At 43.1% G+C, this 27,361-nt stretch overlaps 1 protein-coding gene across 1 annotated transcript in view; it reads right to left on the bottom strand.

Moving 5' to 3' along the window:
- The window catches only part of NFATC1 (nuclear factor of activated T cells 1), a 112,984-nt gene that overhangs the window by 6,136 nt on the left and 79,487 nt on the right, over nt 1-27,361 (bottom strand). The window contains exon 9 of the mRNA XM_074146910.1: nt 25,921-26,300. Within this exon, the coding sequence (XP_074003011.1) occupies nt 25,921-26,300 (380 nt within the window). The remainder of the gene's footprint in view (nt 1-25,920; nt 26,301-27,361) is intronic.

The following is a 27,361-nucleotide window of genomic DNA, read 5'->3' as shown; positions in this document are numbered from 1 at the left end:
TTGCTGTCTTGAATGCTCAAGTTCTGGCTTACAAACCTGTTACTACAAGAGGATTGTGTGTGCTCCACAGAAGAACACTATTCTGTGCAAGCAGTATTTTGGCCTGGCTTTGAGCTTCATTCCTAAAGCAAATGCTGGCCTTTGATTCCGCTGCTGCTTGGATACGCATCCATTCACGTTGGTAGTACCATTCCAGAAGTAGTTGTCTTTTGAATGAGCGCGACATTTTTTTAAAGAAAGGTTGCAAAGGCTTTACACTAATTTTTAAAACAACATATCCCGAGTACTCAAAAAGACCCATTTTGTAGACAGGGCAGATAAGACCCAAAGAATTACCTGGCTTGCTGGAGGCCCTACGTACAGTTTAGAAGCAGATCTAGAATAGCATGCAAGAGCTTTACTTTTTCAATGTCTAGGTTAGCACAACACTTCCCTTAAAGCAACAGGTTGATCCCTATCAGATCACACAGCTGAGTACAATGATTTACAGCACCTTTGTCATCAGATTTTTTTTTACTGTTTTTCTGCTGGCTTTGGGGAGGGGGGCCACTGTTGCGTTTATAGCTAACACCTACAGTTCCCCACAGTACCTTCCCTCAACTGCTATTTTCCATTGTCACGTTCAGCTTTTCCACTGATAGAAAGTCAAAATAATAATAGTGCTGAGAAATGCAGGTAACACGTGACCTCTCTACCTGTCAAGGCGTCTGAAGAAGGAACCTTTCCTTTGCTAAATAGCAGATGCCACGGTAGCAGGATGTGGTGAGCTGTTACACCACATTTTAGTTTAATAAGGAGGTTTTTCTTCTTGTATTTAATTTTGCTTTCAAATGCCCTTGCAATGGAAATTTTTGCTTTACTAATTAGCAAAATCAGTGTCTTACCGATGCAACAGTTCGGGTTCCTGCACGGAACAGGACAACCAGATATATCTGAACAAACGTGGGTTCCATATATAGATGTGAACTTCATAGGAAATGGAATATTTTTAACATTTGGTGGTTGTACATGGATTCCATCAACTGGCAAAACTTTAAATTTATGTAGACTTCTACTTTCCTTGTATCTGACTACTAATATGGATAACATTGTGGCCTTTTATTTTAATAAAATACCTGTTCTTCTTAAGAGTTCTGCCTTCCAGCACAGATATTAATCCCACTCAGATCAAAGAACTTAGAACGTCCGTGCAGGGAGTGGGGAACAGGTACAGGCAGGGGGTTTCCACAACTGGGAAGCTCTTTGGGGCTATGAATAGAAGAGCTTGGAAGACTTCATACTCCTAAAGGTGAATGTACCCAAGAGTCTGAAACAACGGAAGGTGAGCCGAGAGCCATGGTCAAACACAAAATTATAGTCTACAGTTCTGGGATGGAACGATGGCACTTTGAAAACATATCCCACCTCTGTTCACTTTGTTAGCAGTAACATTAAGGCTCCATTTTCTGGCTGGATTAAGCTGCTGCCTCTGCACACATCGCACACCGAAGGCTGTGGAAGTCAATTCCACTGACTTCAATCCACTTCAGCAGCGGCCCAGAGAGGTTTGTACAAGGAGACTGAGTAGCGGAGCTGTGGGTTGTGTTTACAGCCCCTTTCCAGCTGCACGCTTCCCTGTCACAAGTGAGCTTCGTGGTTCTCCACTCTTTTTTAAGGGGTGTGATAGACTTGAAGCAAAAGGGCTCTGAGAGGTTCTGTGCAGAGCTGACGCCTTGTGATTCACTCGACATGTATGTGTCCCTTTTCCTGCATCAGCAGTGACAGCATCAGCTCCATTCCTTCAGGATGGTTTTTGGTTTCCTTACGAATAGGAAGAGCAACACAGCACGTCTCAAGACATCTAGGCCTTCAGGGTCACACCAAGCTTTTTTCCACAGATGACTAACCAACCTCTGTTTGTTACTTCACATCCACCTGTGACAGCTAGGGACCATCATCTCTATGATGGAGCAGAACCGAAGCAGGAGGTTCAGATGCTGTAATGTTCTCTCACCGAAAAGGAACAAAACCAACCTGCTCTGACTGGTGCACGTGTCATGGAAAATAGAAGTAATAACCAGCTGCATCTTTCAAGCTATACGTGTGAAAAGTCTGTGTGAAATTACGCTTGGATTATGCCCTGTCCAGACAATAACGCTTCATCTTTCAGATGGCTGTAACTGCGCAAACAATGCGGCGCCATGTTCGGATACCACGTTTGGACTATGTTTGACACTGGTCAAACTGCACGGCTAGGTGTCATATTTGAGCAATCTTCAGAAAAGAGCAGCAGCCCTGAAAGAAAAACTGCCTCAGTTTGGCTCATCATTTTTGCTTTCCAGCAGAATTCACGAGTTCAGCTCAAGCCTTACGTTAGTACAACTACAACGACCCGCAGGTCGGGGACCTCCTCACATACCTCATTTCACAGCACGGATGTACCCCTAGGTGCTCTGAATTTCCATTGTCGGCAACAGCTCACTGGTGACAAGCATCGTGGAATGGGGACTGTGTTCTCCTCTCTGCTGGGTACAGCTCTGACCACGCTGTCACTATTCAGCATATGAACGGGGGTATGGAAACATAACTCTGGAGTGAATCTATGAGTTTGATGCTGACACCACGCAACCGGTAGTAATGCTTCCTAGCATGACGTTCACTTTGCTGTCTGTAATTAACTGCCTTTGGATTTTTTCACCAGCGATGCCACATCTTGCTCCATCAGGCTCCTTTCAGACGAAATGCCACATATTAGCATCACTGAAGAGGAACTCAAAGTCATAAACGAATGCAGAGGAAGCAGAAATACAGGAGGGGAAAATGTTGTCCCTTATGTCCATGTACAGATTTTATTTAAAAAGAAAAATGGCTAAATATAAACATATATGCAGCAAGTAAAGAAATGAAGCTTCTGGTATAAACTCCATCACATGAGTAAAATCCTACAGTTTTTATCAAGGTACCTACTTTCTCACTACTAATAAGAAGCTCTCCTTCCTGACATATGAAAGCTGCAACAACCTAGAATTATTATTTAAATCACTGAAAAAAACAGGGTTGCTTAGAGAAATTATTTTTCAAAGCTAGCAAGTATTGTCCTGTGAATAAAAAAAAAATAATCAGAAAATAGTGATACAAATTCCTGAGGTGCCAGCCTGTAATGCAAAACTATACATCACATTAAAGCTTACTGAATTAAAAACCAAACAAAACAAGTCTTGTGAAGCAATGGAAAATATAACTTCACACGTTCCATAAAGAAGTCAGATCTTGTATTACCTCAGGTGTCCTGGATGTGTTTAAACCTTAAACTTATTTTTATCTGTTTAATCATAATAAGCCACCACCACAGGGCATGCTATTTTTGGAGACAGCGAATAGGACAGTGGAGCAAGTGAGTGACAACAAGTAGCAGGTTTTAATAAAACATGAACCTCCCATATGAACGTCAGCTTGGCACGATGGATGGCATTGTTGTGCATGACAGCCATTAACATGGAGTCATTTTCCTACCTGCTCTACCCTCTGCCTTATTTAAGTCAACAACTCCAAATAATGCAGAATCTCCCCCAGCGGCTGCGCTGCGGAGGGCTAATGGGAAAGGTTCCTCGCTGGAGTGCGATGACAGGACCGTGTGGCAATAATTTAACTGGGGCTCTTGACTAGATGCCCAGACTAAATGAGTCCCATCCTATCGCACCAGAACTCCTGGGTTTCGATTTTTTTCATCCCTCCCATATGGAACCCTGGGAACGCCCCGTGTCTCTTGCTCTGCAAACACTTAGGGATGAATTCCCCGGCTGCTGGGAATTAGTGCAGGCATCAGCAGAGCCGCAGTGATTCCCAACACACTGGGGTCTAATCTTTAGCTCGTTTTTACTTTCAGTCTGAGCGTGGCTGCGCTCAACCTGGTTTACCTTTTATACCAAAGAATCAGAGAGTCAATAGGAATTTTCAGTAGCCCTCATTGAGGCCAATCTTGCCTGGAGCGGCTGGGGTTTGGGCTGCGCAGAGGCTGCAGGGTCTGCCCCAGGATGTTGCAAGCCACGTTTGACACACACATACACACACGTGCGAGGGTAGGGCTGGGCAACAGACAAATAAACCACATTTTAACCAAAATTATGTGTTTACGTTCCTAAGAGCATCTGTAAGGGAAACAAAACAGACATATTTTATGTTTTACACAAAATTTCCACATGACAGAAGAACTACGCAAGTGCTACCTAAGGCAGCCAAAACCCAAGGTCAGTACTGCTGGAAGCTTTGTGGGTACCAGTCAGGAAGGAATAAGGAAGAGCATGCACCGCTTTGCTAGAGATACCAGAAATTTGCCCCTGCCGTAAGAAATACAGTTATACAAACTGATCCCAGTGATCAGTTTTTCTTCCCAGTTTAGCGCCCAACAGTAAAATGGTGCTGTCATACCCCGGCATTCAAAACTCATGAATCATGCCCTGAAGCATGACCAAGAGTGGATTCAAAACCGAAACAAATTTAAAGCAACTCTGCATTTGCCTATTTTTTTTTAGCCTCTAGACGCCGCTGGTAGTATTTCTTAAACCCTGATCGTAACAGATATGAAACACCCTTTTCCCCTCTTAACACTCATACTTCTGATCCCGTCCCACAAGGTTTGCTGTACCTCGCCACTGGCAGTCAACTGCAGCGGGGGCAACACTTGAGATCCCACGCCTAGAAGAGCAAGGTTAAAGCCCACCACATGCCCCTGAGGGCTGGCAGCTCCCGGAGCTCACAGGCAGTGAATGGGAGAGGGGCAGTGGGTCTGGACCATGCTGGACCAAAGTTCTGAGCCCAACGCTGGAGGATGCTACCTGGGGACCTCTTGCCCTGCCAAAGGAGCATCCGGTGTGCGTGCACAAAGCCCAGCACTGTCAATTTTTGGACTGGGCAATCTGTATCAGGCCAGACCTTTCCACATAACACAAGGAGGGGTTTCTCCACATGCTGGAAAAATGACAGATTAGCTTTAGAAAAAGATATTTCTCGGGGTACAGGAGGAAAAAGGGGAGCAAGAGAGGATCCATAATCTCTACGACTTACTGATTTCAGAGTTTAAAAAAGGCCAAATAAGACTGAATTCCTCTATCGATTATACAATTATTAATCTTTTTAGAAGCTTTTCCAACATTGCACATAATGAACAATTCATCAAAGCATATTAGGTGCCACAGAAGTTGCATTCAATATAAAGGGGTCATTAAGTTTCTTGTAATTGCACATTACTGAAGCTTTTGTTAGTTCTAAATCAAATCAATGGGATGTGCACGTATGCTCTTTAATTGACTTTATGTAATAATAGTGTGGCCCCTAGTGATCATCTGGAATCCTCCAAAATGAGCCACCTTGCGCTGCTGTTTGTAAAAAAAACAGCTCATGTGCAGCTGGGCATATCAAATAAATCAAAGAAATAATGAATGGAAGAAAAAAAGAAGCACCTTGGGTCACATAAGAGTATTTGCTGAGTGCCCTTCTCTTTCCACGGCAGGGAACGGCTAAAAGACTCAGCTCTTCTTCCACTCAACCAGCCTCAAAGTCTGATGGACTTCAGTAGGAGTAGCATTGGGCTTCAGCACTAAAGGTGTCCTGGAGATAGGTTGAAACAGGGTCTATCTGATCTTTTTGTGAGTAAGGAGGGGGTTTTTTTTGTTGTTTTTTAAATGGATCCTACTTGCCCTATTATCATCACAATCATCAACACCTCTTTCCTTTACAGCCCTTTTCATCAGCAAACCTCAAAGTGCATGTTAAACAGAAAAAAAATGAATGTTATTATTCACATCATCCAGAAAAGACGTCACTGAGACAGGGACAACACAGGGATGCTGCTGCATATACAGCCCATGATGTGCCTGTGGGCTGCTTTGAGGGGTGACCACTGCTGGGCCACATTCCCACCCAAGCTGTGGTGAAGGCTGAGCTTTGTTTGCTAACCCTTAATTCACAGGGGTTTTGCTCAGGCAGACAAAATTAAGGCCATGAGATGACTCAGTGAGTGGCCACACGCTGCTTGATGGAAAAGAAAGGCTAGGTGGGGCTAATCAAATTTTTAATGTGTTTGATACGGGAAAAGAAATCCACCTATGAGCCTGCTGGGGGCTAGGCTGCGAAAGGTCACGCTAGCTAGGGGGAAATCCTTAGGTGATGAAACACGGCTGCTAATCTTCAGCAGCGGGCACAGAAGCAGGGCTAGCTCTGGGAATCTGCGCTGGTGGCTACAAATAGCCTGCCAAAAAAAAAAACGATGCAGGCAAATCGTCATGCGATAAATTTGCTTGTGGCAGAATGACCTGGCCACCACCACAACGCAAGCTGTACGTAATGCCACGGGATTTTATTTTAACCACGGCAGCATCTGTTGCTGAAGAACGCTGCAGTTCAGTGAGGAATGCATGTCCTCTCCACCACAGCTCCTTGGAGGAGAGCACTGGCAGCGGTTAATGATACTCTTGCTTTGGTTTTGCACCACACTAACTCCACGAGATAAAGATCTTTTCATGTCAAAACTCCCATCCAGTTTGGCTGGGAAGGTTTAATCCAAAAGCTGATTTAGTGGAGCTACACTGGAGGCATATCAGTGCAAGCTGGGCCACGGTGAGGAAACCACCAGCTGGGCGTTATTAGGTGCTCTCCCCGGCACAGAAGACATAGCTGTGAAAACCACCGCATCCAGACAGTTGCTGGGCTCCAGTACTCCTTGGATGCTAAAACCGCCTATAGCAAGCATCTCAAATTAGAGCAGCTGGAAGAATACTCTTATTTGTACATGGTCCCAGTGCAACATAGCTGCAAACATGGCAAAATGTCTTTCCCTCTTTTCCCCTCTCCCACATGCTGTGTTAAGCTGCAGAATGGCTCCTTAGGCTGGACTGACAGAGCAACATCAACAGAAAAAAACACCAGATACGGCTGCAAAAATTCAGTAAGAATCACGGCCGGGCTCCCAGGGAAGAAGAAACCTTCTCCCTTGCAGCTCAGTGCTTGACATGAGAACTGTGCCGAAGCTCAGTGCTCTCCACTAGAGAGGAAATTTATTCTGCCCCAAGAACGAAGCACAGCAAACCTGTCGCCAGCACTAGAGAACTAGGAAAAAGGCACTTGAGAAATGCAGGCGTACAGCACTCATCTCTCAAAACACACTTAAGGACCTGAAATTTTATTCAAAATGTTTGCATTACATTTTCCAAACAACCACTCGCAATGTGCGACAGGTTTCTTTTCTGCCTCTTTTTGAGTACTTGGGCTCCAAAACCTCGCTTCTCCATAACTGAGAAATGACAGGGTGCTTCCACAGCCTGGGCTGCGATCTGGCAGCACATCCCAACTCCAGTAGGAATTTGGCCTGCGCTTTGAGAGGTGCTCCAGGCATCAAAACGGGTGGAAGAACTTGAACAGTAATTCAAGAGTAGCTTTAAACAATTTATTAATGCTAAACGAAGAAAACTGGCTGTGTATGTGAGATTCAGTCAGGTCAAGTCAGCCAGTTCAGATCAGGAGGTGAATGCACGGAGCTGAACACAGCACCTTTGGAAAATCCACATAACTACACATTGCTCGGAGGGACAGGCGGCTCCCCGCTCCCCAGGGAGTTCAGCCAGAACATGCAGACCCCGGGACCTATCTGTGGGCATGCAGATGTGCAACATCTGGCTCAATCTTCAGAAGCATCCTTGTGAGAGGAGGTACGAACACAACCCAGCGAGTGTTCTCAGCTCTCACTGAAGACCCTGGGAATGCCACACTTTTCAGGCTGGGGCTTTAAGGACATAAAGGACACTTCACTGATGCGATGAAAGAAAAAAAAAGTGAAGTGCAACAAAGGTTTTGGTGAAAGGCTGCACAAGCAGATTGTTGTTTGCTCCACGCAACAGCCTTTCTCGTGCACCACACCTTTTGTAAAACACAGTTACGTGAAACAAATTATTATCTCCAGTAGCTTCCGTCTACACACATTTCTGAAATACTTTCATTCCAAACTGTTTTGAGAGGAAACATTATAAAGAATGGAAACCTGGCAATTAATCGGATGGAAACCTCTGTTTCCATTTTATGGAATAGGAAAAAAAAAAAAAGAGAATTATAAAAAGAATACCCAACATTAACTGCTAAGTAGGGAGATGAAAGATAAGCAGGGGCCGGCGACTGGGAGCACTCGTGCGCTGCATGCATTTACCTGCATTTGGACGTGGTTCTGAAGGGTGGGTCAGACCCGTATTTGCTGTTCTTGTTCAAAACCACATAAACACCTAGTTAGGAACCAGGTTTTGACAGATGAAAATTCTATTTTCTTAAAAACTCACAAAATAAATACCTTGAAAATTTTTTTCAAAGTATGGACGAAAGGCTCTTCTGGTCAAGACACAGAGCAAATATTTACAGGTGCTGGGGAGACACCATTTCCTCCCTTTAGGCTTCAACCTAGTGTCTGCCACATAATTTTATCCATTCAATGATTTTTTTTTTCCAGACATCTGCCAAGAGGAAATAACTTTGCTGTATTGGGAGTCTGGGAATCCTAGAAAACAATCTTAAATCCATAAAATAATTGAAGTGCAGTTTTACTGAGCTGTTCAGTTCGATTCTGATTTTTATTACAATGTCAACAAGAGTTTAATTTGTTTTAAAGTTTAGGTTCTTAAATCTGAGTGATATACGGTAGTTTACAGCTTGCTGGCAACAGCTACTGTGGAAAAAAAAATGGAAAGTGCATATAAAGGCGGTTCTAAGTTTGACATTGTGAAAGCAGGGAGCAGTGCCAAGAGCAGCAAACAGCATGGCTTTCCCAATCCTGGCTGGCTTTAGGGACTGCTTGCTATTGACATCAGTCGCTATGGGATACATTTCCCTGCTCTAACAAATCTCATCTGGAGCCTGTAATTAAAAAAGAAATGTCTCAAAGTGTAATTTCTTTCCCTAAAACATTTACAGATGTTAACTAGATTGCTAATGGTGTGAGATGTCTGTGGGCGGACATCTTCCTCCTTATCTGCTGTGTCAAAGAGGAAGATTTCTTTATTAAAACCAGTTCTAAAGGTAGTATCTTTTCCGTGTCTGTCTTTGTGTATGGGGGTGGTGGTGTCTTTTTTTCTAAACCGCTTGCTGAACTGAAAGGTTTGGAGGTGTTTTTCTTTATCGTTTCTTCTTTTTTTTTTTTTCCCTTTTCTTTTAGAAGTCATCTCCAGAGTTAGCCTGATTTAAAAGGTATTCAAAGTGGCTAACAATGTCTTTGCATAGCAGATTAAGAAGTGTCCCGTCTGAGCTGTAAAATAATAATAATGATAACAATAATAATAATAGTGATAGAAGCTTCTTGCTCTAGTGACTTTCCACCAGTACCTTTGGCTGGCGCCCTTTGCTAAGTGCTGCTAAAAGCATTTATGGAAGCCCGCCGGCCGGCTGGGTAAGCTGATCTGCTTTAGGCGCACACTGGACACAAGAAGGGAGAGCGTAAAAAAGGGATGAGCTTTTAGAAACACAGCTCCCCAGGGAGGCTGGAGGAGGTTCCTCGGCTCTGCCTCGCCAGTGGCGTGGAAGGCCGTGCCCAGCCGAGCGCTCCCCGCCTCACACGGCTGTGCCAAGCATCTTCCCGGGACCCCGCAGAAGGGGATGGCTGAAACTCTCCTTCCTGACACATGCAGACCAGACACGGTGTCAGCTTGGGCCTTTACCCCCCCCGGCCAACATTCCCCCTCTCCATTTTTCCCTTTTCCTTCTTTTTTTTTTTTTTTTTTTGTGCAACCAGCTTTGATTGGAGCAAAAGCCTGGGGTAAATCAGAGGAATTTCTAGATTTTTCTGAGCACTGCAAGCTCTCGCTGTTTTCCGGTACCTACTTCCTGCCATATCTAAAATAACAGCAGCTGCAGGGGCCTGATAGAGAAGAGCTCCAGGGGACAAATTCTCACAAATGGGGTGGGAAAGAAAAAAAAAAAAAAAAAAAAAAGACAAAAAAAAAAAAAGACAGTTATTAGGGAGCCGATAACACTTGGAGCCAGCATCAGATCCATTGTTGGAGTCGATAGTACCATAGGCTGTGGATGTTGCTGTCAGAAGAAAACAAATCCTGCAAAATGGCCATGGGAATGATAAGTCTCAATGTTCACTGGGATAACAGAGGTAGCTTTACAGCACTTGTCCTATTGTATGGAGTATCGTGCCTCGATTAGCTAATGTCTCCGAGGGGCAGATAAGCGAGGATGAATGTTCTGCCCTAGAAGCTTTCATGCTTTCTCTTTGTCGTGGCTATCTATGGTGAGCTGCAACAGAAAGCTCTGCACACATAAAGAAGGGCCCCCGCTTCAGAGAAAAACGTTACAGAAAATGGAAAATTGTTGAAATTATCCCATTTTCCATGGAGAATGCATGGTGCAGTGTTGTCACTGTCTCGTTACAGACCACATGAGAATATAGCAACTCAAGAGACCTCCAAAATGGCACAAAGAATCCTTACATACCTGTATGACAACCACTCCAGGAGAGAATTTTCTCTTTCCTACTGGCATAAAGGGGGACAGAAACAGGCACGGTGCATTCACCCAAAATATACTTATCCACTGTTCAGTGTGCAAGAACGTAGGGCTCCTTGAGATGCCTTTAGCCTAGGCCTTGTAACCAACACAAACATTGCTTTAAATATCAGCACACCCAAACAACGAAAGCGAGGGTTCTTAAAACCCTGAAAGTCAGTCACACTACGTGTGCTATACAGACAGTATTTCAGATTATTGTATGTGCTCTTAACCTTTACATATTAATGTAATACAATCTTTTACAGTTACTTTGGGAACTATAACTTGTGTCTGCAACAACTTTGGGGCCCTTAAGTTTTCACCCAGTATTAGATTTTCATACACTGTATCTTTTTAACATAGGATTGCTTTAAAAAGCGTTAAGTGATAGGTTCTCGTGACTCTAAGTTGGAGCCTGATCTAAAGAGCACAGAAGACAATGGAAGAATTCCTATTCATTTCAATGCCCTTTGCGTCAAGTCCTTATTAAACACAGGCAGATAATGTAAAGGTGGTCTACAAACGCACAAGGTGCAGGTCTGATGGCTGGGCAGGAAAGAATCGGTCACTGCACTGTAAACACTCTATTTTGCTCATTATTCCCCAAAGATTATTTGAAATGCTCTAATGTTGATATGCCAGAAAGGCAAGTTGTCTTATTTTGCCTGAATTTTGAAGCATACACAACTTCTCTGATGTCGGCAGACTTACTTCTGGTTCCTACCACCCATAGAGGACGACCACGTTTCTGTGTTTACTTCAGTGTGTTGGCTTTAATGCATACCTGTGTGGGTACAGTTTGATCCTAGAGCTATACCCGCTTTCTAGGGAACAGTGGAAAACCATACACAGGGTTTTAGTAGCATGTGGTTTTTCTTTTCTAGATTCTAAACCATTTCTCTAGGCCTAGAAATCCTTGCTTTGCTTGAGCACACAGTTCAGCTGCCAACTTTTAATTGTTAAAACAAGATGAAGTTAAGCTACTTGGTTCTCCCCATCCCCAAAAAGAGGCTCCTTAAAACAGGAATCATCTTTGGTTCACATCCAGGTAATAACAACTAGAATTACACAAAGTGGCCAAGTTTAGACAGACTAGACAACGTTCTAGCCTAAACTCGTAAAACCTAAACTAGTTAAAATAATATTTTTTTTTTGCAAAAGATCACCCTTGACGATATAAAGAAAGCAAATTTGTATTTCTGTGAAAGTAGAAGTAGTTAGAAAATATGAGGTATTGCCTAATCCTGCTTTAAGCACTGTTATGGCTGTGCCGAATTACATACGCTTATAGACTAGAACATTTATGGTAACCCAGTTAAGGAATTTGGGAGTAGGATTGATGAACTTTCCTTTCACACTAGACTAGATCAGATCACAGAAGGAGATCAGTCTGTCAGGATTCTCAGCTTTTGTTCAAGAAAAGGCGAGCACAGCGAAGGTCAGAGACAGACTCAAGAGCAGCACTGCAATTATTTACTGACATGAGACTGGAAAGAATATCACATAGCTACATGGAGCACAACTTGGACTTTAGACACATAGGAAAGAATGGTTCATTTTATGCCACTAATCATAGCCAAGGATTAAGATATTTTGGAAAAGCCCTGTTATTTCTCATTCTGAAAACCAGGGTTTCATTACGGGTAAATCAAGAAATTTATGAAGTCCATTCATACAAATTAATTTCCTTTCCTGATTTCCATTGGCATGTGAGATACAGATATGTAATATAAATAAATGTCTGTAAAGGAAAAGAAAAAGATAGACAGAAATGTCTGCTTGTACTTAAAAGCGGGGTAATCTCAAGTAAGGACGCAGCTAGAAGAATCGGCTGCAGCTAGTACATTCATTCTTAAATAAATGGGTTCAAGGTCTGAACAGGTAGAAATCAGTGCAGCTGCACTACATCTACATGGATCTGTGCTGACTTACCCTAGTTGTCTGTGACAAGAATAACCAAAGGTAAGTTCTCCTACTCCAAGATTTTCATTTTGCAGCAGCGATGTAAAATCTAGACATCTTTTCCATGTTATGAGAAACATTCTCATTTAAACATCTTAAAAGAAGAATTCTTGCAAACATTTTAGTGTATCAAGGTGTGGGGTTTTCCCCCTGCAGTGGTGCTTCCCCTCAACGAAAGTTTCTCATATGAAATTCAAATTTGTCTTCAGACAACTATCTGAATGCCGACATTTTTCAGGCACAGGGAGGCGGTGGCCCACATTGCTCAGGGGACCATGCACAACAGAAAGCATGATACAGCCTCATTTGGTGTCACCAGCATCTGCCAGCTCCTCCCTGAAACAAGGTTTTAACTGGCAGCAGAGAAATTACGTTGGTCGTTGCAGAAATCTAGATTTCATCATCAGAGAAACCATAAATAGAGCCACTGAAACATAAGGTATATGGCTGGCTGATCTCTGGCTGGCTGACCAAACATTTTTAGGGTCACGACTCACACGATCAGACATAAACAGTCCTGTCTCCTACCACCTTCCAAATTAAAATTAAAAAAAAAAAAAAAAAAAGACAACAGGTTTGCTGCAAATTTCAAAAGCAGATTTTTTTTTTTTCTGAAAATTCAACCAAAGAAATGGTCCATCCATTTGTAGAGTTCTTGGAAGGAAATCTGGCATCTCTACCAAAAGTCTGCTCGCCCTTCATACTCTCTCCTCTGTGCTGAGTGCTTGAACCCGAAATATTCTTTATAATAATAAAGTCTACCCCACTGTTAGCCAACTGTACTGTTATACAAGGGCAGGCCCTCTTCCAGCAAAACAGTTCATTGGGGCAGAAGGTACAGTCAGCAGGGCAGAGACTCTGTTACTAGATCTTACCAATCAACAAAAAAACTGGATCTTACAGAAACATTTGCATTTTATTCCTTCTCTGGTTTAAGATGGTGATATCCCCCATAAAATTCTACAGAAGGGAAGGGTTTAGAGAGGAGTTTTCTTTTTCAGTCGAGCAGATGATTTTTTTTTTAAAAGTATCCGAGTGATTTTGGTCTGGAAACACTTACAAATTTTTGATGAGACACCACTCAGTCCAGGTGCTTTTCCCAAGTTAATATTAAATATAGCTTTGGAAACTTCAGCAGATGTTCTAATTTCTTCTAGTTCAAATTTTTTTTGCTACTGCTCTGCCTTTATTTAAAGCTGACTCTAATTGATTCTTTAATACAGTGATTCATAATGTGTTGTGAATCTTCTGTTAATTTACTTGCAACTCTGTTATTATTTCCCTCAATTTAACACATCCTGTTTTAGAACATCCATCGAAGTTGATGGAAAAATTTTTCATGGCATTTGGATAATATCCTAAATGTAATTCGAATGCCATCTTTTGAAAGTTGCAAAGTAAGGGGATTTCCTGTTTTATTCTTCAATCATATAAACTTGAAAATGACCTTTTACAAATCCTTATCCACTCTAGCAGTATTTTTTCTGGGTAATTTCTAATCGGTGAAGAGCCAAATGACAATATTTTTCTGATTTTTCTCATTTTTATTGAATGTCCTGTTACACTGCAAGAGAGGGCTTAAAAGTGGTATGAAAATTTCTCACTAAGTTCAGGTGATGTGACTGTATTTACTCAAAAGAGCGCTTCCCACCCCCTTCTTTTCTACCACATTTCTGAGGGTTTTTTGGGCTCCCTACAGGAGCTCTCTCCACCCAGTGGTAGCGCTGAAACCCTTTCCTCCCTCCTTAGAAAACTTGGCAATAGAGCATGGAAATAAATCCCAGGGTTATTTGAGGGTCCTGCGCCAGTGGAGCCGAGCCACCGAAACCTCCTACCTCCACACGGCGCAGCCATCTCACTGCAGATCAACACAGACAAACAGACGGGCTCCTCTGACTCCAGCTCACTGCTCAGATACACGCTCTCCTCAGATATATATAAGTGTAATGAGCACATTGCTTATTTTATCATGTCCTCTCATTTCTCTCTATACTTAAATCATTTTGGGGTGAAGCGAGGTATTCTTTAGATACACTTTTCCATGGCAGTCAAATCCTGGGTTTTTACTACTCATTCGTACCATTTCAGTTTTAGAGAAACTCCTCTCTCACACCCACACTCACCCTTTGCCCTCTTCTTCCAAAATTAATCTTTGCTCATCTTTTTTTTTTTTTTTTTTTATGGGCATGTTATATTTAACCTTCCTCTCATTTCTCTTTTTCTCAAGCCTTCTTTCACTCTAATTATACCACCAGGTAGTTTCAGAGCCATATTCTAAGTCTGAAACTTTAAAATGCTTGCTAACAGTGCTACAGCATCATAAGAAAGCTTCTATTTCTTTAGGATGCTCCCCAAATAGAACAAATGTATATAGAATCATACAATGGTTGGGGTTGGAAGGGACCTTAAAGATCATCGAGTTCCAACCCCCCTGCCCTGGGCAAGGACAACTCCCACTAGACCAGGTTGCTCAAAGCCCCATCCAGCCTGGCCTTGAACACCTCCAGGGATGGGGCATCCACAGCTTCTCTGGGCAACCTGTTCCACTGCCTCACCACCCTCACAGTAAGGAATTTTTATACGCACTTGCTTGCACTTCTCACAAAGGACGCCGATCGCCCAACTGTGCTGAATCCTTCCCAGGGAGCAGCCCCATGCAGAGCCCCTCCTTCGACTGGGGGTTCTGGAGTCCTGTCACGCGGACGTGCCTCTGCCAGTGAGCATGCACCACCTCAGCTGAGGGTTGCAGCTATCTCCGGACTTGCAAACTAGTGAACTAAAATAGTGCAAGAAGATGCTTTCACGTTAGCATGTCCTTCCAGCAAATCTCTCCTTCACTTCGGCACTGCTGGTTCCTCTTTAGGACTTTAGTTTACCATTGAAATAGTGTGAAATATCTGGAATACTGGATTGCAAAAACATTAAGTCTAAACCCTCTGCAAAGGAGATGGTCACCTTTATCTACTATACTATACTATACTATACTATACTATACTATACTATACTATACTGCAAAATATGCTGAATAGGGCAGAAACCAGCATTTTTTCTGGCAACAGTGGAGGTTTGCATGTTCCTACCCAGTGGTGATCTGACAGAGCACGTCCAATTGTGAGTCTATGGTTTGAACAGACTACAGAGTGCTTGTCTGGCCTGTAAAGGTCCAGCCTGGATTTCTGGAAAGGGAGGATTCCTGGAAAATTCTCTGAAGCAGCCATTACTGCCATGCATGTCCACTGATGCAAAAAAGCAGTCTCCCTGTGGCTGATGGCACTTTCTGCCCTGGAATCAATTTTGCTTCTTTTTGTTTTGCAATGAGGTCTTTCCTCATCCTAACATGCTCTCTCTGTGGAAGAAAAGCAAAAACCCCCAAGAACTCTTTCAAAGTGACCTAGGAAATCAGGGACTGAGTAGAGCAGCCATCTCCATCACTGGAGGCTCCTCCAGGGTCGCCTTTCAAAAAGACTTTGTGTAATGCCTGAGTGAGGCACATCTAATTATGAATCCAGAGCTTGGATTGATAATTATATCTTTCTGCAAAACCTGAATTTGTGTTGCATCAATTCTAGCAACTTCAGGAAGTTCTAGCCTTTGACTGCTGGGCCCAAGGGACAGCTCTGTATCATCTCGAACAACGGTTAGCAGTTAATGAGTCAGGGAAATTTCTCAGAAGAAAGAAAACAAACAAGAGTGTGCATAATTGAAAAACATCAGGACCTCTTTCTATACGACAATTTCATGCACAGTCACTTTAGATTGAGAAGCACATTTGAACCTCCCAGTATTACTGACCCAGAGACATACTTTTATAAGGAGAAGATGCCTGGAGCATTGTGGAACACAGAGTTATAGAATCATAGAATGGTTAGATTTGGAAGGGACCTTGAAGACCATCTAGTTCCAACACCCCTGCCATGGGCAGGGACACCTTCCACTACAGCAGGTTGCTCAAAGCCCCATCCAGCCTGGCCTTGAAGGAAGGTTATCACCTTATGGTGATGGTTATGAAATGAAACAAATCTTCAGCCCTAGCTTCCACAGAAATCTAACACCAAAAGCAATCTAGACAGCACAGACACAAAGAGTCAAATCTTGTCTTCTGCACTCTTTTATGGCTGCAGAAGGGCCAAAACTAAGTAGAAAACCCATGTTTTAGTTGTGCAAAGGCAAGGCAAGTGAGGAATGTTCTTGTGCATACATGATGCTTGGATAACATGAGCTATAGCTATGTCAGGGCCAAAGAATTTAATCCACTAATTGTGGACTTTGATAGCCTGTAGCACTGCTTTTCAAGACTGTTCAAGCGCTTGTATTGCAACTCATACGCTCAGGGAGAATACACTTTGGGGATTTTGACACACTTGCAGCACCATCTCACGCCACTTTCTGATACTTGTCTTGCAGTAGCCTTCAAGGTGTGCAAAATGTAGAATATTTACCGACACAGCGAAGGCGGTAGAGCAGGCAGAGAGCTGGTCCAGCTCCCTGGTTTGCAGACAAACCCAGCCAGGCTGGCCAACAAGGAACAGGACCAGGGTTTTCCTACTGCATTTCTTACTCACCGATTGTTGCCAAGTATTTTCAATGTCCAGACTTTGCAGGCTTCCTCAGTGACAGAGGAGGAGGGGAGCGTTTTGAGGGTCTGCTTTTTTTCATAAGCTTCCTCCTAGACTGGAGATAAGCCTGGTGTGGAAAGCCTGTGCCCCCTTTGGTTGCAATCAGTATTAGCTCCTCGGAAAGGAGGAAAGAGCAGGAGCCAGGTTATCAAGCAGCCTGCTCTCGACAGCGATGGTCAAGCCGCTATCAGGCCCATGACCGAGCCCCCCAGTTGTCCGGCAGACGCAGATGAAACAATCAACTGCGCCACACAGAAATCTGCTAGAAAGGACTCCCTCTCTGCCTGTCTATCAGCGACCAGACTTCAATGAATGCAGCTATTATGCGTTTTAACTACCAGCCATACGCTTGGTCCCGTTCCCAACGAACCCAAAGGGAATGGTGTTATTGACTTAAGTGGGAGCAGAGGCAGGCCCTTCGTTGCTCTGTGATCTAGCAACACTAGAGCTTGCTAGCCCTTAGCCAAGAGCGCCGTACGTGAAGTCAGGGAGTTTACTCATGAGAGCGCTTCCCCTGACACGTATGTGTTTGCTGGGCTGAGCTGGCAGCTTGTTTCAGCCCAGCTCTGCCGAGATGCAGCACGGGTCTGTGTGATGCTCTCCTCCTTGGAGAAGAGGGGTTTCTCTACAACAACTTCCCCACAAGTGTTTTTCCAGCATGGCTTGAGGGCACGAGAGCACGGAGGCCGTACACAAGCCACGAGGCCACACCTGACCAGTTAACACCGCACATCTCAGCAAAAACGTTTCAAACAAACAACATATTCCTAAAACGAATTGCATCGGAACAAAGCTTTCTCATGAAGCTTGTGCTTCTGCGAGCCACATATTTTCCTTGGCACTCCTCCAGGCTTAAACGCAGATGTAAATGTTACCAAGGCTAAGATACAGCAACTTCTTCTCCCCCCGATCGCCAAGGAAAACTTACAGAAAATAACACACAAAACCTTTACCATTTGAAACAGCGGTGCCAACAGCCATTACTATGGAAATAGGAGAATGAATCAGGCATGGGTGTGAGAAGCAACTTCTTCCCCAGCTAATTGCACAGCAGGGCTACACCGTGAAGCTGGCTCTTAGCTGAGAAGAGGGGGTGCAACGCGGCTTCAGCTGAACACTTAATGACTCAAAATGTTTAAGGCGAAGGTGCGCGTGCAGATGCACATGAAGCAAATGCTGGGTTTTCAACACTAAAAATACTCTGGAGTATCAAAACATTGCAAAGCACTGCCTGCTGATTTCCGCGGCTTTCCCATCGCTTGGCCGGCCTCCTGGTCCTTCCACCAGTGTCTGCCATCACTGAATGAGGTTGCAGGCACTCAGGACTTCTCTGAAGGGACAAGACACTTCCTTGAAAGCCTGAGAGTTAAGGACCTCCCTGGAAATCTAAATGCTGATGTTAAAAGAAAGCAAAGTTTGCTGCTAGATTTCACAGCATACTGCAGCTAAGAGGTAGGCTGGTCTGCTTTGTGGGCAATCGCACACCTGGGACTGGAGAAAACCAGGAGTGACACCTAGTCTGGTCGGCGGCTCTTCTGTGGGCTTTCTCCTGGTGAGCCTCCAGGGATACCCAATTCAGCAAACCTGCTAGAAGCAGCAAAACCCAATCCCGCGGGTGTGTGGTTTCGTGTAACAGGATACCCCTCAAACCCAGACGTGCAACTCCACCGAAGGTCTGACTCGAACGCATTACTTCAGTCCTCCCTTACTCATCGCGCACAACCCAAGCCCCAAATGTTAACGACTCAGCATGTTTTATCACAGTAGCATGTACACTTTCAATCATCATTAGAGACGAGGAGGGTCTAGGCTCAGGCACCAGGCCAGATTAAGTAAAACTTTCCATGAGGAAAGCTATTTGTTTTCTCCCAGAGCTGCGAGGCTTGGCCAAGAGGGAGGGAGGGAAAAGCTCGCCCAAGCCAGACCGAAGTGTAGACAGTGTTACTGGACTTTGCAGACTACCTGCGTGTTGTTCTAATGACATCTGGACTACTGGAAATCACCGAGTGCACTGAGGAGTTTTCAAAGGCATAATTGTGGCAGCAGCAGACTAAACTTAATGCCTCGAGAGCCAATCACTTTAATCATGAAGCTGAGATGTATGAAAAAGGATACATTTCAGCAAAAGAGTAATTCTGTCTGCTATGGTTCCTGTTCAAATAAACTATATCACCAAACCACGTGCATTTGAAGAATATAGAGGAGTGAAAAAAAAGAACATATGGTATAGAGGCAAAAAACTTTCATATATACTGTATAGTAGATATATGGACTTGTCAGACATCTAACAGTTCAACACTGTAAGCAATTCATGGGAATGACATTAGCAATAGCTCATATTACATCCAGGAGTTACAGCTTTTACTGCAAAAGTTATTTTTAAAAGAGCCATGTTTAAAATGAAATGGCTGGCAGGGCTGCAGCTTTCAGTAACACTTTACCTGTGGTTTTCCCACTTTTACATACTTATTGGGGGCTTAATGCTCCCAATTTACCTTTTCAGAGTAAAATAAAAGTCGCAATGAGTGCATTCATTGGCACGGTGCTATAAAACCCACAGCTGTGCAAAGACAATCACAAGAACAAAAGCCTCCTTGTTTTAAAAAAGATGATGATGTGGTTCTGATACTTTCTGTTAGCCACGTATCTAAACATCAGACACCTTCGTTTATGGCCTATGTATTTTCATCTTACTACATGAAGATTTATAGATCTGATCAAGTCAAGATCAGGATAGAGACCTTTACAAAAGCGTCCGTGTGGAGATGAGGAGGCTAAATTAATATACAAAACTTCAGACAAGATCTGTCTTTCAGATATTGTTATTCCAGTTCTGGCTTCTACACAGGACTTGGTGTGTTCTGGAAAACAGTTTTTTCAACAGAGGGTGGGACCCTGGCTCTACCGCTGGCAACGGGAGCGTGCCACCGGTTTCAATGTGGCTGGGACTGCATCTCAAAAATTGAGATTAGAACCCAGGATTAGAGAGATTAGAACTCAAAGAAGCTGAGATCTTCTTCAGCTCCAGCACTCAAGCACGCCTTGATTAAAGAATCCTCTGGGATGCTGCTTTGCTTTCAATTAAAAACTGCTTTTGTAAATTTCTGTGCGCTAATATAACAAATGGGATCACAACATGTACAATACACCTTGAAATCTGCTGAGAACATGTGTCATGCTTTTTTTCCTGTTGGTACCAATGTGTTTCCCCCTTGCTTTTTCGAAATAGCTTCTTTTTCATCTGTAATGAAAATTACTTTCTTTGATGTTTCTAACGGCAGGAAATAATTTCAGAACCGAGTGTCATTCTGCTGCAGGTAACAAATGTAATAGCTTGTGGGAGTGCCAGTTACAACCTGAAAAATGTTTCTTGGCATTAGCATACCTAATTGAACTCTCTCCTTCCTGGTGAAATAAAAGATTTGGAGCTCAGTTCTGTGTTCCACCCAGGCTACATCAGATCCAGGAAAGGGAAATAGGGATAAGGAAGGTGATTTCAAGTCACCTTTAGCATCTCCTGTTGTGAGCCTGGCTGGTTCCCAGCTGCCTGAACATCCTGAAAGCTGTGTGAACTTACACTCCACCGCCTCTGGCTTGGGGTTTCTTCTACCACTAAGCAAAGCAGTTAAAATTCGGAAAATTATCCGAGTTGCCCTGGTTAACAGAAAAGAAGCAGGATTAGTTCAAGAGCAATCTAGCACAGCTTTTGACCCAAGTCCTAGTTAGAAGGTTGGAGAGAGAAGCATGTTCAAAAGTGAGATATAAATTAGGTAAATTTTCACATCCCCTTGAGAGAATGACTGGTTCAAGGGACCAGGAAGAGTTCTCATCAGCTTCTAGCTTCCCCTAACTGGCCATTTTGTTGCTAATTCCCCTTCATACCTCAAAGGGCTGTACCGACTCATCAACCCCCAAATAAAATGTTTTCTCTCGAAAGCAATTACTGCATGGACTCGTACTGAAGAGGTCCCTCAAGCCTGCCTTAGCATTTGCCATCAGCTCCACCACCCTAGCAACTTACAGTACTCCCACATTGGATCTGAAAGGGGAATGTCACGTAACCTTCACTGTCTGGGGCAGGGGTGGCACAGGCCCACGGAGCCAGCGTTAGTCCTGACATGGTCTGCCAGGGTGTCCCAGTGGAGCAAGAGCTGCAAGAGCTTCTGGCGGAGAGGACAAGGGACACCCCCTCCCCTGCTGCAAAGGGCCACGGGCTCCTGCAGAGGACCAAAACCAGGCATAAATGTCACATTCCAACTGCTTTTAATCAAACCTTGCTGTGAAAGCAGCAAAGGGAGTCAGCCATAATCTTTGTTAGGAGGTTGAACTCAGAATTATTCGAAATGAATGCTGGTATACAAGCCAGATACCTTTTAATATCAAGAGCACAGCCATAATATATCAGGTATCACTTTACAGAGTGAGTTTTAAATACGTTATGCATGTTGAATCATATATTCACATACTGAAATGGACAGCACATTTAATGAGTAGCCCAGGTGGCTACTGTAGATTTTGATTTAAAACAAGATTGCCAAGACCAAAACGTATTTGCCAAAATGGAAGTCTCTTCGGGTGCTCCCTTTATATCACTTCAGCTGCCCACCATTACCGAAGCAGAAAAATGACATATACAGGATATATATTTATATAAACTCACTGACTGTTTTTCCATCTATACTCTGCAGTATAGATGGTCTATATTTGGAGATACTCCAGACCAAAAGGAATGAATATTGCTTTGATCCCATAAGTTGAAACCAAAAAAATTCTGTTTATACCTGGTCCAAGATTGCTATACATATATTATATACATAAATCAAACCTCCCCAAAGTGGTAAACAAGCAACCAAAATATTACCAAATATAACCTGGCATAATCAGTTAGATATTTTATTTGTCTGGTAGTCGCGTAGTATGTTAGATGCCTATACCTCACACCTCATGAGTACTTTCAGGTAAAACTGGAGGTATTTATAGCTACAAGACACTGTGAAGGTACACTTTTTTAATGGAGTGATGTTTTGAGAATTTGATTTTTAATGTCATTAAAATATTTCATTAGTTTTTAATTACATTAGGGATGAGGGAAAGAGTGGGTATACTTAGAGTAGCAGACAAGGAAAGCTGTCAGGTATATCTGACCTCTCTGGCTTTCATATTGTTCACTGGTGCAAAGATTGAAAAAATACTGAAAAAAAATGTTTAAATCATGCTGTATGAAGGATCTGAACTGAATCAGTGAGACAACAAATTATAAAGAGGTAGAGCATCAGTCTATTCTAAAAAAAAAAGTAACTTAAAAAAAAGAAGTCCTTACTCACAGGTATGATTTCATATTCTAGTTTCCAGAATATGGTCACAAAGCAGAGATATCCCACCCATTCCTCAAGGAAAACACTTAAAGATGGATATCATACTAACAAGAAACAATGGCGATGAATTAAAAGCTCCTATTAAAAAAAAACAACCCCAAGCACATGAAAAATGAGTTGCTCCTATTCAATACGAGCCACTCTGCAAAATCCATTCTTCCTTATTCCACAGTTTCAGCAAGAGGTCTGAATGGAATGGCACCAGGCACAAAGGCATTGCATATGGGGAGTGCTTTGCCTTTTCAGAGCACATCTCGGTGAACATCACCTGCAAAGACACCAGGAGCAATTATCGGTGGTTTCCAGGCAGTCATCACAGTGGCCAAACTGCCCTTTGAGACCGTGCGAGGCAGCCTAGATGCCATCCTTCCATACTAATAGGTTGGCACCAGAAGGGGATTTTTTACTGAGACGAGTTGATTAGATAGTTGCTGGGGAGGATAAGATGACATCAGATGTGGCTTCAAGTCACACTTACTCTGGCCTATGGGTGGGCTGCTGCCACCCAAGGCAGTCCTGCTGCCCTCCCTGACCTACAGCTACAGGCTTCCTGACCCTCTCGTGGGCTGGACCCAGCTATTGGACCCAGGGGATGTGGTTCCATAAACTGACCCAGCGGAAAACTACGTGGGTTTCGCTATTTTTGGCAGGTTAATTTTCCATTAGCCTGCTCTGCCACTCCATAATCAATTGATATGACTCAAAGGAAGCAGCAAGAACATGTGGCTAAGGGCAAGATGGATTGAGGCCACCCTTTCCATGGGAGCCTGCAGTTACATCAGATTAAATGTAACGTGAAACCAACGTCTGCAGTGGTGGCGGTAAGGTTGCCTCCATGAAATGCATATAGAGGAGACCTAAATAAGCTTCTAGCCTGACTCACAGCTTCGTGCTCCTGTCCTGTGTGCCTGAAGCACGCCGGGGCTCTGCATGGTTTGAACAGAGGGTCTTGGCCAGCACAAGTCCCACAAGACTTGCTTCCTGCCTTCAGCTCCTCTGCCACGTACTTTCTCTCTCGGCTGCTCAAATATTGAGACAAATAAAAAAGACAGTAGTAGTCTACTCCTTAAGAGTGCATGTCCTTTTCTCCAGGCAGCGAGATAAGGCATAGATAGGAAAGGGAAGCTCTCACGGGCTGCACTCCATCAGTGTGACCCCTGAGCCAAACCTAAATATCAGTTTAGACATAGGAAAGGGACTTCCTCTGGTTACCATTTCTGATTACCAGCCTTAGAGGGAACTGGTGCTGTTTAATATTTTGGAACAACCTAAGTTATATTGTTACCATAACTGTTATGTCTATGAATTCTTTCTTGGTCTGTAGTTCTTGTGGTCAGCCACAGAACAATTTTCAGAGCCTGCTGGATGCCAAAGGGAAGCATATCTGCATTTGGCTAGCTGAAAAGATCTTCAAAGTCAACTTTAGGTATCAGTGCAGATGTACATGGTGGCTTCTACAATTACTTCCGATTATCTGGCAGAGGACTGGTGTGCATGTGTGTCCAGAAGAAGGGATGGAATAGAGATGGGGGTAAAGACTAAACCACTTATGCTTTGTCAGAGAGAATGAGCATTGCTGAAAAAATTAAAATATCTCTCTCGGACCACATGGTAGCAAAGCTCCTCTGCTCCTCCAGGAAAAATCTGAAGCAAGCACGGCTGAGGAGTTTCACCCTTCATCCCTGAGCTGTAGTCCCATCTCTCCAGCAAAGATCAGCCAAAGGCAACTTCACAGTGCTGTCAGAGAAGCGGTTGATGGATTTTGGAGAGATAAGGCAGAAAGACTGCCCATTTCTTGTATTTTTCTATGAAGACAGCTATAGACTAGGTTTAGATTTTATTCTGTATTCTCTTCCTTCCACAGAAAACTTCTGATTTCTCTCAAAAACAAAATTTGGGCATGCCTTTTTATTTTGGTTTGTGTACATTTCTTGCTTGGTTTGTTGAAATCTTGCTCCTTACATCAATGTGGTAAAAATGCATGCTATATGAAGAAAACCTTGTCCCAAAAGATGTGTTGTGCAAAACTTTAGTGAACTGAACTCCTAATTAGGAAAAATTCCTTAGACCTGTCTATCATGTAACCAATAATAACTTCTGTTAAGAAAAATCATTTTCCTAGAGTTGAAAAGCAAAAGGCTGCTACTCAAGCTCCAAAACATTCATTTTTAATCCTAATTCAGCAACTATCGTGCTGTTTAAAATAGAATGACTAAATGTCCTTTTTTTAAAAAAAACAGTGCAATGAATTGTCTTTATATTCTCCCCAAAAGACAATCACATTCAGATGTTCCTTGGCACCAATTAGTTTCAATGCAGCATTTCAAAGGCATTTCTTGTTCAAATAGCATGATATGTTATATAAAGTTATGTGGCTATTGGAAGGGAACTCACGTACTGCATTAAGGTGAGGGTCCAGAATACTACTGGGATACTTAGCAGCAAGTGCTAAATCACAGTTCAGGGAGGTCACATAATCAAATTCCAGATTATCCCTTTTATTACGTTGAACTAATAAATCTTTGGAAACTAGAGTCTGACAAGTTCATCACAGCATTTTAGCTTTTCAGTGGTGCGTGTAGAATACATATACATATAGAACCTTACAAAAGGAAAAAAAAAAAAGGCAGCAGCAAGCCCACCATAAGAATGGAAGAAAAAGTAGCCTTAATGTCAGATGCCACCAGACTGAAAAGTTACGCTGAAAGATGTGCCCGCATTTTTAATTTGAACCTCCTCAACTGAAGTAGAGCAGTTTATCATTTAGTTCCAGTGAACAGATTTGCACATCAGACGTTTCACTGCATTATGGATGGGACAATGTTAAATATGTGTTCACTGCAGTTCCACAGGTCACTGGCATGGGCATAAGCCAAGACCATACGGTTAAGATTATTGCAATATAGCTATCGATCATGCAGCTAGCTCTACAGTAACTAACAGCATTTAATGCTTAGATAACATGGTTTCATTATCGCAAATGAAATTAAAGAGACCTTTCCTGTACAGAGACAATCCAAGCAAAAGTCCGCACCATTCCACCAGGCTGTTAATTGAACTTTTTTCCACCAGGGTTCAAAAGAAGGAGGGGGTTAAGGGAACTCACTGATATAGCAACATGGTTGAACACAAACCTATGCTGCGGAAGACTTACCATCATCCAGGTACATCTGGTCCAATTCCTCAGGTTCTCGCTTGATCGTTACAGGAATAGGGGCCAAATTATGATTACTTTCCTCATGCAACTCTGGCAATGACAGTGGTTGGGTTGTTGGAGACTCATTTCTGTGAACCTTCGGTAGCTGCTGCTGCTGTTGACCCATTATGGATGAGTGAGTTGGACTGCAGGACTGCAAATAGGTTGGCTCTTGGGTAACAGATGGAACTGGAGAAGAGGGACTGTTGGGATAGAGTGTTTGTTGATAACCAAGGGGACAGCTACTGCTCAGATGTTGACTCACCTGCGGCTGCAGCATGATGTGAGATGATTGCTCGGGGGAGCTTGGGTGCACAACTATAGACCTTGGCACTTCCTGTATGGTGGGGACACCTCCAGCGGGCTGCTGAAGTCCGAGGTGACTGTGGCCCGGGTTGGGGATGCACTTGTAAGGAGAGGACGAAAGGTCATGCAGCTTGGGGCTTGTGTTGGGAGAAGGTGACATCACGGCGTTCCTCTGCTGACAGGAGGCAAAGCCAGCCACGAGGCACGAACCGGGATCAGGGGGCATCATGATCTGCTGGCTGTAGTATGGTTTAGAGAGAGGGCTTAAGCCTTGATTCATTGGTCCACAGGTTTGAGCAGGCTCATAGTCATCTGTGGGTTCTGTTTTTATAATTGGAACTGTTAAAAGAAAAAAGTTTTACATAAACATGAGTTGCGTATTGGTATGATCAAGTTGGCTTGTGGCTAGGATACCCTTTGCAAAACAAACAACCTCTTGAATAAGACTCTGTGTGTCTTTTGCCTAGTTCTCCCACCCTATAAAAAAAAATGAATGAGTCATCAGCATAAGAAAGTCACAGCTGGTTCTAATATTGAAAAGGACTATTTTTTTTGGACTCTCCTCCAGCACTAATGTGCTATAAAAATCTATTTGCAAATAGCTGTGCTTCAGTGGAAGCTTTGGACCCAAGGGCTCCATGGATTTGTAGTAATCAAAGCAAGAATTTTAACTTGGATATACTACTGCATTTCTACGGCTACTGATGGCCCATTTGATAAATGTCTGCGCATTCCGTAAACTGGAACATAATAAGGTAGAGATGGGGCTTTCAGAGTTCAGTGAAAGTAAAATTGCAAAGATACACGACAAACTACTACGTACAAGAAGTCTTCAATTATGAGAGTATTTTTGAAGAGTAGGATTTGATTTATTGAGTTTTTACATGATTGTTTAATCTTACTAACCAGAGAATGGGTGTAAAATATTCAGTAAATTGCATCCAACCCTCAGTGATTCTAAGCTGGATTCAAACTGCCAATGCCAGCTCCTAACAAATGTTAACTCAGTGTCTGGCTACCAAGAAAAACTGACTCCTATTCTAGACCTCTGCTTGCTCTACCCATTGTCCCAAGAGGCTCTAATTGAGCTGTCAAGCCCTGTCTCTAAATACCACCAGCACATGGACAGAACGACCATCTATGAGCATCACCTCAGTCATGACAAATAAAGAGCTGCTTTCTCAAATCAGAGAAGAGATCCTTCCTCAAATCAAAGTGTCTTTTTCACATTGGCTTTCTCTCTCAAATCAGAGAGGGGTACCTTTCCTGCTTATCCTACAAAGTATGCAGTGCAAGGTAAAAGACACACGCTTTCTCTATCAGGAAAATGATAAATAATAGGGCCAAGCTAGTCTGTAGATTTATTTTTTCTAGCCAGATGCAACTCTAATGCATACAAC

Source organism: Numenius arquata, chromosome 4 (assembly GCF_964106895.1).
Source record: "Numenius arquata chromosome 4, bNumArq3.hap1.1, whole genome shotgun sequence".
Classification (NCBI taxonomy): domain Eukaryota; kingdom Metazoa; phylum Chordata; class Aves; order Charadriiformes; family Scolopacidae; genus Numenius; species Numenius arquata.
Note: the sequence above shows the minus strand (reverse complement) of the source record. Positions and strands in the feature narration are given on the sequence as shown.